This window comes from Peromyscus californicus, unplaced genomic scaffold (assembly GCF_007827085.1).
Source record: "Peromyscus californicus insignis strain IS unplaced genomic scaffold, ASM782708v3 Scaffold_12__1_contigs__length_115047231, whole genome shotgun sequence".
NCBI lineage: Eukaryota > Metazoa > Chordata > Mammalia > Rodentia > Cricetidae > Peromyscus > Peromyscus californicus.
Window position 1 is genome coordinate 110,273,967 of NW_026294413.1, and position 12,242 is coordinate 110,286,208.

The following is a 12,242-nucleotide window of genomic DNA, read 5'->3' on the forward strand; positions in this document are numbered from 1 at the left end:
TCTCAGTAACAGAAATGAAGCTTCCTAGTTTAGAGATATATTCTGTACAATCAAAGCCATGGAGTCGGACAATTGATTGAACTATGTCTGAAGTCATAATGTCTTACTTAACAGTATCATCTTGGTTGACTCCAAGGGAGTCAAGGATGTTGAGCCCACTGTGCTCTGACTGGCAGGGTGTGAATGACAGGTCCATTCAAGGCTCCTGCTGCTGCTCTTGGTGGCTGGTTCACCAGCCTGAGATGAAAATGGCCCTGGGATTCTGACTGGATAGTGTAGAGGCTGCTTACCGAACCTCAAAAGGTTAAATGACTGATAGGGACCAGACACTATTGCTGTGGGAGACTGGGGGGACTGGGAGCCTGCTGCCGTACCACCATCCAGTTTTGAAAAGGAGCTTGAAATATGAATGTAAAAAGTGTATATTTTAAATGTTGGTAACCAATAGGAATTAGCAAAAATACAGGCCAAGTAAAATATGCCTGTTGCCTGACCAGATTTGTGGTCAATACAGACAATTGATTTGTGAGCCTCTAAAACAGTACACTGGAGTCACCAAGGATATAACTTGAGAAAGAGATACATTCTTACAGGACAGGTACACACACACACACACACACACACACACACACACACACACACACACACACACACCCCACACACCAATACACACCTGAGAGAGAATGGTAAGCTAAGAACCCATGTCCTGACATAGAAGAACTTGTACTGATCCTATGTCTACTCCATGATTCTACAAATGTCTTGCCGTGATCCACCCTTCATTCTAGACAGTAAATGTTAAGAGTGGAAGTTGCTCCCGGTGTGGTTAAGATGCTGGCGGAAGTCACAAGGTAGAGGATGTTTGACACTGGTAAGACTCTGTCTTGTTTTCTTGTAAAAGGAGGGATGAATGGAGAGTAAATCAGCATGGCAGGAGCATGTCCTTTTGCTTATAAAGGTGACTACTACCTTTCATTTATTACAGTAAAAACTGATGGAGGGCTGCTGAGTGCTAATGTGACATAAAAGAGAGCAGAATCTTTCATAGAAATGCTCAATACTAAGGAGTACATCAAAAACCATACTTTATTTTATGTATAGCAATACAATTTACATATTAAATAACACTATAATAGAATGATTTGATATAGTTTAAAACAGAAGGAAAAAGGGAAAAATTTTCAGGTTATAAAACCCCTGCCCCCACGGAACAAATCTTAAAAAAAAAAATCACTTTTTTCAAAATGAGTCAATGCGACAAATGTACTCAGTGACTAGTCATGTCTAATTGCTATTGCACTAATGGTCAATGGAATTAAAAAGAAAGCCCGACTTTCACAATCACTGCCTCAAAAGAAGAACACACGCTGGATTCTTTTGGAATGCAAAGATGGTTCTCGCTACTTTAGAACACAGAAGTTCACATATCCACCACGGAAACAAAACAAAATAAAACAAAAAACTAGGACATAGTTGAAACTAGAAAAAAATTAGCTTTATATGAAAATATAAAATTCTATGATTATATACCATAGATACAAAGTTCCCAGGAGATGCTTACTCAAGCAACAAAATATTTACAGTTTTAATGATTTTAGCTACTTGAAAATGAAGTGAAAGAAACACGAGTCGGCATGAAGGTGGAGTTCTTTAGAAACAATGGCTGCTTGTTAGTTTCAAATGTCTTAACAAAAAAGGAGTCACTACCCCAAATGTTGGAGAGTTACGACATTTTATAAAATTGACTGTCTCCTTTTCTGGAGATGTTTATTTCTTAAAACTCAAGATTATTTCTTGAAATTAATTATCCTCTGTAGAAAATGCTTCCCTTTGCAAATATTTAACAAAAATACTAAAAACCTTTTAACAGCTAAGACAAAAGTAGAGGCCAAATGTCATTATAATTTCTTGTTTTTTTTTTTACCATGCCTTCTTTCTAGAGATAAATAAAGCCAATATTGTGTGTTGAGTGGTAACTAAGGGAATTGCAAAGGGTTATGTGAAATTATAGCTGCTATAAAGAAAAAAAGCAGGCATTTTCCCCTTCATATAAAAATTTACTGGCACCATTTGAACAGAAAATTTAGAACATAGGGGTTGAAAATGCATTTTCCAGTTTAATTGCAAAAGCCTTAAGACAACTACATTTTGATTACTTTTTCTTAAATTATGATGCATTTGGGTTTCTTTTTTATTTTTATTTTTTTGCTTAGAATTAGTAATGTGTATCTTTGGTAAATTGGTATCTATATTTTAATTTTAAATATATATGCAATTAAGAAAAAGTCATGAGAAGGCAGTTGTGCTGTGTCTTTATAAAACAAATCTTACTGATTTCATTGTCACTCTGGGGTAAAAATGACCAACCAGACCTTGAACACCATGACCCTTCTTTCATCTTGAACACTTTAACTTCATTTGACCCCGCTGGACTTTTCTATTCAAACAGGCTCTCAAAGCTTGCACAAAGTTTAGGAGAACCACTGAATGAACTGTACTATTCTTGAAATTCAGAAGGTAACATATAAAAACATTAAGGATGGTATTATGGTTCGATGTCTTTAGTACATCTTTGATGTCCAGCATGTCCGCCTGATCTAATTTTAACAATTCAGCTTCGTTTGGTTTGTGTACTTCATTTCCCTGGAGGTAAATCATACATGCAAACAGCTTAGCTCAGGAGCATTAGCTCCAGCAACAGCTCTATCCTCTCCCCTTGACTGTAAGTGGTTACAACCTGATTACGTACTTAAGCAATGCGCTTATGTCTCAAAGAAAACAACATCTTTGGAACACCCTGCCTCTGGAAAGATGCAAAATATTTTTGCCAATAGCAAAGAATTGTGGTACAAGTGAGGGCTGAGGACGGCTGAAGGTAACTATCCTCGGTGAAGGGTGTGTGGACCACTTTGGCAAAATGGGCATATAGTAACTGCTCATAGGCGGGTAGGCTGGGATCTGCAGGCTCTGGTTCAAGGCTGCTGTGGATACACAGTCTTCCCACAGAGAGCCTCTGATCCCCCTTGATTTTATTTCTGGTCTACTTATTTCACCCCTCGTTCCTCCTTTCTCTTTCGCATGTAAGAGATAGTCCCAGAGTTGTGAGGAGTATGCAGTTCCACAAATCGGATCTCCTGTGTGAATAGCACAGAAAGTAATACTTGCTATTTGTCCTCTAAACAATGTTACTTTTATTAAGGGAAAATTGTGAGACTGTGAACTCCAACTCGAATGTTAATTCCGAATGGCAGAACCACTGAGCATCTAACTGAAGAACATCAGCTAATATCAGATCTGTGTACAGCAAAAAGAATGCTTAATTGGCTAGGAAATTCTAGTTCTTACCATGATCTTTTTCCTTCATTATTTCGCTCAGCCCTAGAGTTGTATCTACAGTCAGTCCTTTTTTGAATTGTGCAGGGTGATACCTCTGGTGGGCCGTGTGTGTGTGTGTGTGTGTGTGTGTGTGTGTGTGTGTGTGTGTGTGTGTGTTAGTAAATGTGCTCAGTGTGCTATCTAGCAGACACCATACAGACTTTGCTTAACTGGTCACCATTCCTGAAAGCCACCATGTCAGTTCTCTGTGTGCTCAAAAGCTTAGGTTAGTCTGCACTAATTATCGTCATGGGACTCCGTGGGCCTGGCCCATGCACGGAAACCCTTGGACTCGGCCTGTGACCCTCTCCTTAGCTCTGGTTCTCCAGCACTTCTGTGACTAGCTTCAGAAAAACAACTCAAGAAGAACAAAGCCTCATTCCTGCGGCAATGCCGCCCCAATAGTGATGGCAGCCACAGGGCATCATGGTCAAGCTCCTGGCATAATAAGGAAATCAAACCCTGTTCTTCATGGGCCCAATCTTGGGGGATGATTTCAAGTCTGACAGAAAGGAGACAGGAAAAGGAAGATACAGATCTTGGTGAATAGCACAGTGGGCTTTGTTTTGTTTTAAACAAACTCAAATGAAATTTCTTAATAATGCTTCCAGTTTTCCCATGATGTACTATGGGCTGAAAGCAGCTCCAGCCAGACCTAGCGCTGACTAATGACTCTTGTCACCCTTACAGATGAGCATCTGCTCCTGAATATCCACAACTCTCCTCATTAAACCTACTCTAAAATGGAGACGTCACCTTTCATTCAAAAACTGAATTTTCTCTTTAAGACTCAAATTTCTCTCTCCAAATAAGACCAATTCATCTGTAGGAATTTAGTCCCAAATATATTTCCATTTCAATCTTAAGTAGAGTATTATGTAATTAAGAGATTACAAAACATTTGGCAAAAAAAAGGAAGAAAAGAACGCTGTCTATAGGTAGTTTTTTTTTTATTAGATTGCTATAGGAGTAGTTAGTAGGGGTTTTTGAATACTAAATTTAAATTTAAATACCTATTTTTCCTGTCGTTGTAGCTACTGTGAGGTATGGTACTATATACCAAAAAGCCTTCGTGGAGATAACTAAAGGGTGTCATAAGTAAATTGTATGAAATAGTGCCACCTTTCCATTGTAAAAGACACCCCTGATTTTAGGGTGTAGCTACTTCAGAGAGTCAAAATGGAAATAACACACACTGTTCACATAGCTACTGTGAAATCTGTAATACAGAATGATTCTTTATTTTGACACATTTCAACTGTGAATATAACTTGGTAACTAATAAGAGATGTTCACACGAAGCAACTCTTAAGCCCTCTTCTTAGCGGATTCCTCAACCACTACAAATGGAACTAACGTTAACAGACTTCTTAGGGGCTCCCATTAACCTGCTGTCCTGCAAAAGGAAACAATGCCCATCCACTCCATGAAAACAGAAGGCATGTAGTATTGAACAGTGCCTAAAAGTTGAGGGAGACTGAGGAAGGACAGGGCTGCCTGCGAGGGAAATGCAGTTGCTTTAGAATAACAACAAAACTGAGATTCACTGTCATAACAAAGACCTTCACTGCACGGAGACAATAGTAGCATGTATGTTGTCATGGAATGTCACATCAGGGTTTGCTGTAGCGTTAGAGTATAGGCAGTAACACTGATCATATAGTGCAAACTAGTAAACTTGCGTTTCACTGTGTGAAATGAACAGGTGCAAATGCTCAGTAGGATACCATTAAGACATAAAATGGCAAAAAATAAATATCAAAACTTTTATCAGTGTAAAAAAGTAACTGGGTTATTGTATAACCTAGAGTCTGGCAAAAAAGGCCTCAAAAAAGTTCTGTCTTTACAAGTCTCAGAAGTTTACAAATGAAGCGCCCTCTGGGGTCCAGTCACACCAGAGACTCCATGCTCTCGGCAGGGTCTGATTCTTCTGCAGTTAGCACAGCACCATTTTTGTCCCCTGCCATGGGACCATTTCCATTTTCTTTCGTGCTGACTAAGCTGAGCATTGCTTTGTAGACAAACTGGTATTGTTCCTGGAAGACAGGAGGGAACAGAGGGTCAGACATTTTATCTAAGGTGCAAATACTGATCAAAATATACTTCTAAAAACACTCCCAGAGAGACAAGAATAGCAGAAATCTTATCTGGGAAACTTTAAAAGCAACCACTTGAATCACTGAGCTCAATACCTTCTTCATATCATTCTGTCTTTGTTAGCATAGAACCTGTTTCAGGGTTGGTGGCTCACAAGATAATGGAATATCCCTGTTTTGTAACTGGACAACACTACTCCTAAGCAGAGTTGTCTTTTTAACTACAACATTACTGATATTTGAGTTAGATAATTCTGTATTGGCAAGGGTTGTCTTATGCATGGCAGGGTGTTTACCCTAGCCTTGGCCTTTACACACTAAATGCCACAGAACCTCTTTCCAGTTGTGAAAACCAGTAAGTCTCCAGGTACTGCCAGATGTCTTCTGGTGACACCCCTAGTTGAGAACCCCTGGTCGATAGGACAGATCTAAGGATCATCTAATAGGGTTGACACACACGCAAACTACTTACAATGTCTGTGAATACTCCAGGTCTCATAAGATTGATCATTTTTGCCACCTGAAAGACATCCACAGCATTTTCATTCTCTAGCTGCTGGGACAAGGTGGTAAGGGCACATAGCATTCCTGCAGAAACTGCTCCATACCTGGGGAGGAGAAGAGAAAGATTTATGAATGGACTGCATGGAGGAGACAGCAAGTACCACCACATACTTTCCTAGTAATTAAGTAGGCTAGGCTGGTGTCTATTCCAGACAAAATGAATTAAAATATTAGACGGTGGAGGCGCGGGGAGGGGGGTCTAGAAGTTTACATAGAGGTGACATTTTTGCCAAATGCTCCAATAGAAACTCAGCTTGACATCTAATATGAAACAAAAGGTTCAAAAGAGACTTGGAAATATTACAGATTTGGTGTTGGATAAGACGTATTAAAATAGGTGGGAAAAAAAACAATATGAAAAGTATGACTATTTCCTATCCTATCCAGTAAACAGGGCCCTCATTTTTCAATGATCATAAGCATATCAAATGTCCATTCGGTTGTGACCCTAACCTTTAATAGCTGAGCCAGATAAATTGAATGAAAAAAAATTAATCACTGCATAATGATGTTTTTGCTAACCACAGACTATATTTATGATGGGCCTGTAAGATTAGAGTGTAGCTGGGAATTCCTAATGTCAGTGACATCATAACATAGAAAGATCCCAGTGCACACACCGATGTCTGTGATAATGCTGGTTTAAATTTAAACAGACCACTTTGATGTCCGTCACATACAGCGAATGCAGTGGAGTCGCGTTGCAGCCATAAGAGATGGCTACACTCACGCTGTGGTGCTTGCACAGCAGAATCACCTAATGGTGAAGGTCTAAGAACTTATGGCTAGCATGTATGAATATATGTGGCTCAAAATGAGTCAGAACTTCTAAAACTAACTTCACATTACATTTTAAGTTTCAAAGATACTGCCATATGACCCTCCCTTAAAGTGACCATCACCTGTTCATAATCTTCCCAGGTGGGATACTAATTGCTCACTTTAAACTTTAAAAGCTTTTGTGAAGTTGATGGGTGATTTCCTTGACTATGAAGAAGGTTCCTCATATGTTTTTTTTTTTAAACCATCTTTATTTATTCTTCCGAGCTTTCCTCATTAATAAACTTTGGATACATCTGTTAGGTTTGTTTCTTTCAAATGGTTTTATAAATGATTTTATAGTATTTCTAATACATGTTCCAAGTATTTCCCCTTTATTTAGTTTTTATAAACATTATTTATGATCACTTTTGTTTCCCTGGAATACAATTCAGTTTAAACGTAAATCAAGGTCATCTTTTATTTTGGGGCAGGGAGATTCTGTTTGAGAATTCTGTCTGTAAAGATTTCCTTTTATACCTTCTAATTTTATTTTTCACTGTTTCAAGTATAGGTTATAAACACCTCCTGCTGCTGGGCCCCCAAACCTGTGCACTGCAAATTTTCACTTCATATTCATTTCAAAAAACTTGTAACCTTCTGTCCCACTCTACCCCATTTTCCAGTGATTTTGGAACCAGACTATCAAGGAACAAATACTATTGTTAGGATTTTTGCTACATTGCATGAATATACGGATGAGTTTGAGGACAGCCAGGCCTTTTCAGTCTTGGTTTTTCTCTTCACCAACAGCATGCCCTTTCTCCTTCATTCAGGTCACTTGGGCTTCTGAGCGTCTTCTCTATCCTTGCATACTGTGTTTTAGGTTAATTCCTGGGTTCACAGAGTCTCTGTGTTGGAATTCCTGGCCACTCCACTAGCTACATGACCACACATGCACTGTCTAGTGGCCAGGCAAGATGCTTAGTCATTCGGGGGCCTTATGTCATACATAATCCGTGCACTGGTGGTCACGTAATTTTCATGCAGCGTGATCAGGTAACCTATGCACATGCATGCATGGCGTAGCTATGTAAGCCCGTATGTGCATGTGCAGGGGAATCCATAGAAAGCAGGTCACAGACCCTCCCCTCTCTCTCTCCTTGCACAACCATTTCCATAGGCCTAAGCACCACCCCCTGTTCTCCTTCCCTAATAAACTCCTAATGGGTTCTGTTGTTCCGTGGCTTTTCTTGCACAGTAAACAGCCACCTAATAATGAACACTCTGCTACTCCTCAGAATGGCTTCCTGGGCAATGTCTCTTCACCTTCAGCTGGTGTACAGAGACGTTAATTACGTCAACAAAGTGAGCTTGTAGACAGTCACACAGCAGAACTTTTGAAACTCCAGTAATTTGAAGGCTCTCTGAGTAGTGTAAGCTCTCTGGGTGGTGTGGGCTCTCTGGGTGGTGTGGGCTCTCTGGGTGGTGTGGGCTCTCTGGGTGGTGATGGGCTCTCTGGGTGGTGATGGGCTCTCTGGGTGGTGATGGGCTCTCTGGGTGGTGTGGGCTCTCTGGATGTTATGGGCTCTCTAGGTGTTGTGGGCTCTCTAGGTGTTGTGGGCTCTGCCTCTTGATGTTTATTCTTGTCTTTGTGGTTTACTACCTTGGTTAGACCTAAAATGTTTACTGTGCCAACACTGGAAGCAGGCATGCTCGTTACCATCTTTTATGGTCAAGCCAGTCACATTTTGAATAAAAAAATAAAAGCATGTGTAATGGGCTTCTTGTGAATGATATCTGGTTAAGGATGATGGCTTGTTTTCTTTGCTGAAGGTATTGGTGGGGGTATGAATGGACATTATTTTATTCCATTATTTATTTAGGTTTTTCGAGACAGGGTTTCCTTCCTTCCTTCCTTCCTTCCTTCCTTCCTTCCTTCCTTCCTTCCTTCCTTCCTTCCTTCCTTCCTTCCTTCCTTCCTTCCCTTCCTTCCTTTCTTTCGGTTTTTTGAGACAGGGTTTCTCTGTGTAACAGCCCTGGCTGTCCTGGAATTCACTCTGTAGATCAGGATGACCTTGAACTCACAGAGATCCACCTACCTTTGACTCCCTAGTGCTGGGATTAAAGGCATGCGCCACCATTGCTCGGCTTTTTCCACTATTTATTATAGATATTTTTCTACCTATTTTTAATCTATCTGTTGATTTCTTTTAAATCCCTTTGAAAATGTCTTGACTTCATCAATACATTTTGGCACTATTTAATTAGGGTTATATTACCAGGATAAAGTTTATTTCCTCATAATATGTAACTCCTTTTGTACTAGGTTTTGTTGGACGGTATTTTACTCTCAATTACTAAATGTATGGACTAGCCTGTGCACTGCAGTTCTGGGGCTAGCACTGTCCTTTGAACTCAGTTTGTGCTCCTCTCCTCACTGGATGTTCCTATTCTGAAGCAGCCTCATCGAGAGTTTGGGGGCCCAGGCCCCTGGAGAGCTTGCTCTCTCTCTCTCTCACCCACTTCTTGGTAATCACGGCTGTGTGGTCTATGTCCTCTCCAGATAAGTACATACATGGAGTTAATCTTCCCCATGCAGCTATCCTGCCGTCATCGTCACGTGATGCTGAAGAGGCAGAGTCAGGTGAAGTAACTCACCAATGAGACTTAGAGCGAGACTATGGCTAAATGTAAGTGGCTTAGAACAGAGCTGGGTGCATCTCATGTATACATCATCTACTGCCTGTGCTTAAAGTTTATTGACATAATGTAAGTAAATAGTCAAGTACTCACTTCATTTCCTTTTAAATGTATTTATTTCTAGCTTTATATCAGAGAGTGTGTTCAACATACACAAAAGTACAATCTCACAAGGACCTGTCTGTAACTATCACTCAGCTCCACCAATCACCAGACTGTGAATAGTCTTCTATCTGTTTCTTCCTCCACATGTAATGATGTAAATCACAGATGTTTTATTTATAATTAGCTTGTATAAGTAATTTATAAATGGTAAGGACCTAAAAGAACAAGCTTAAACAGATAATTTCAGATGTTTTTAAGTAAACATGTAAAAATGGAAGTTTTTCCTTCTTAACTTATGCCTTTTTTAACTGTTTTCTTTGTTACATTTCCCAGTGTTTATTCCCAGCCTCCTTCTCAAGATAACTTGTCATTGTGGAGTCCAGGCTGGCCGTGAATTCCTGATCCTCCTACCTCTGTCTCCTCAGAGCTGGGACTGTAGAAGCATATCACCTCTCTGGATATCACCATGTATCTTTTATTAGGCCAGGCCTCTTTATTACTTACACTTTCTCTCTTTTTTCCCATTCCATTCTTTTTTCTCTCATCTGTTAATCAGCTGTATTTCAGCAGTTTTTTTTTTTTTTTTTTTTTGGTTTTTCGAGACAGGGTTTCTCTGTGTAGCTTTGCGCCTTTCCTGGAACTCACTTGGTAGCCCAGGCTGGCCTCGAACTCTGTTCCCCCCACCCCCCAGCTTTTTAAACTGGAAGCCAAGTTTGTTTCTGAACATCAATAAATGCAGATTGGGCTATGACTTTTTAAGGGTGGTACATTTTGGTTCTTTTTGAAAGTTAATGCTTTGATCATTTGTTATTATTTTTCAGTTTCAATCTTGTTTACCTCTTTAAGCCATTAATTGTTTATAAAGCATTTCATGTGTAAGAATTTCAGTTTCCATTAGTAGGATTTAGAATCTTATTTAACTGTGGATTTCTAATACTGTGTTGTGATGAATGAGTGTGGCTTTGTATACAGTTTGCAATGATTGACTGAAATTAGACTGTCTCTCGCTCAGTACCCCTTAGTGCGCGTGTGTCTGCATCAACACTGGGTGAAGCTGTGTTGCTTTTCAAATGGCTCCCAATTGGTTCAGCTTTGAACTCGACTCTTCACTGTCTCTAAAACTTTAGCTGTGTTCTTCTAGGGTTTTATCTCCCTGTGCATCAGCTCTTAGACATGACAGAGGTCCCATGTCTACTTCTGCTAGCTAGGTCTAGGTCGGCCTCACCCATTCCACCACCAGCATTTCCCTTTCATTTTTAATAGCAGCGTTTTGATTTTTAGGTGTTAATTTTGTTAAGTGGTTCATAGCATGTGTTTGTAATTATTTCAAAAACTCTTCCATTGGCCCTCTAAATATATTATTTTACTATTCACTATGGTCACTCTATTTTGGGATTTGTTGTTGTTTTTTTGGTCCTTTCTCATTGTGTTCTCTTTTGTAGGATTCTAAGTTGTACTAAGTTGAGTATTTTCACATAGTATTTTTTTAAAAAAACATTTGTACTGACTTGGTTTTCTGAAGGAAACAATTTAACCTTTACTTAACTGGTTCTAATGAAATAATTAAACTTAAGACTCCCCTCTTTATTTTCCTAGCTCTTCTTAAAGATGAGCTCAAGCCAGTCAGACAGAGCAGTGAGATGACATGGTCTGCTTGTGGAGTGTGCTTTCATGAAGGCTGGCTGCCTTTCCTACCACTGGCCATTCTTCGCCAGGCTTCTTTTTTGGAGGCTGTTCTGGAACTTGCTTTGTTCAAGGCTGGCCTTGCACTTGTAGAGATCTGTCTGCCTCTGCCTCCCAAGTGCTGAGATTAAAGGCCTGCACCACCATTGCCAGGCTTCTACTGGCCATTCTTAATACATACGCTGTTTAGCATTTTTTGTCAAGGACAGGTAACATACATAGTGGTAGTTCTAACACATTGACTAGCTATAATGGGCTAGATGTCTCTAGTTTTATGCAAGGACAACTGTGATGTTCACACAGGAGGAAAGACCTAGAAGCTAAAATCAAGTGTACCTACACACCTAACATAAAGGAAGACTGAAGAAAGAAAGGCCATTCTCTTTTAGAACTTTATGCATTATGTAGGACTGGATGATATTTGCTGAGTCTCCTAGATTTGTGTTCAGAACCCCACAGACCTGGTACAAAGTGATCTGACACTTACAGGCTACACTCCACAATAGCTACAAATCCGCTCACTCTGGAAGTCAGCTCGCCACTTTCTCTAGTTGAAAGTAATGCTGATTTAGTGCTGTTTAAAAAAATGCCCAAGTGCTTGGACTGTGTTGATTTTAAAATAGACTGATGGTCCATGTCAAGTGTGCATAACATCTATGGCCATAAAAGGTACAATTATTCTACCTTTAGAATTGCTTTTAAGATCGCAGCTGGGAATGTTGACATGGTACTAGAAGGTACTTGGCATTGCATGCTAGCAAAGGAGAAAGGTAAACACCAACCCAGCTGCAACCTCTGATCTACAGTGGTGACCAGACTGCAAGATGCGCTGGTGCAATGTGGCACAGAGCTTGTGGAGTCACCAACCCAGATCTGATTAGATTCAAGGCTCCCACCATGAGATGGAGCCCATACCTGACATGGCTTGGGTTGCCAAGAACCTGAGATTAGATAGGC

General features: G+C 40.0%; 1 protein-coding gene across 3 annotated transcripts in view; it reads right to left on the bottom strand.

Annotated features, from left to right (window-relative positions):
- Window positions 1-1,068: 1,068 nt before the first annotated feature.
- Ptprg (protein tyrosine phosphatase receptor type G) overlaps window positions 1,069-12,242 on the bottom strand; it is a 703,625-nt gene continuing 692,451 nt past the window's right edge. For all 3 annotated transcript variants that reach the window (XM_052734133.1, XM_052734134.1, XM_052734135.1), the window contains 2 exons: window positions 5,944-6,079; window positions 1,069-5,411 (listed from right to left, as the gene is read on the bottom strand). In XM_052734133.1, the coding sequence (XP_052590093.1) occupies window positions 5,265-5,411; window positions 5,944-6,079 (283 nt within the window). In that variant the 3' untranslated portion in view covers window positions 1,069-5,264. The remainder of the gene's footprint in view (window positions 5,412-5,943; window positions 6,080-12,242) is intronic.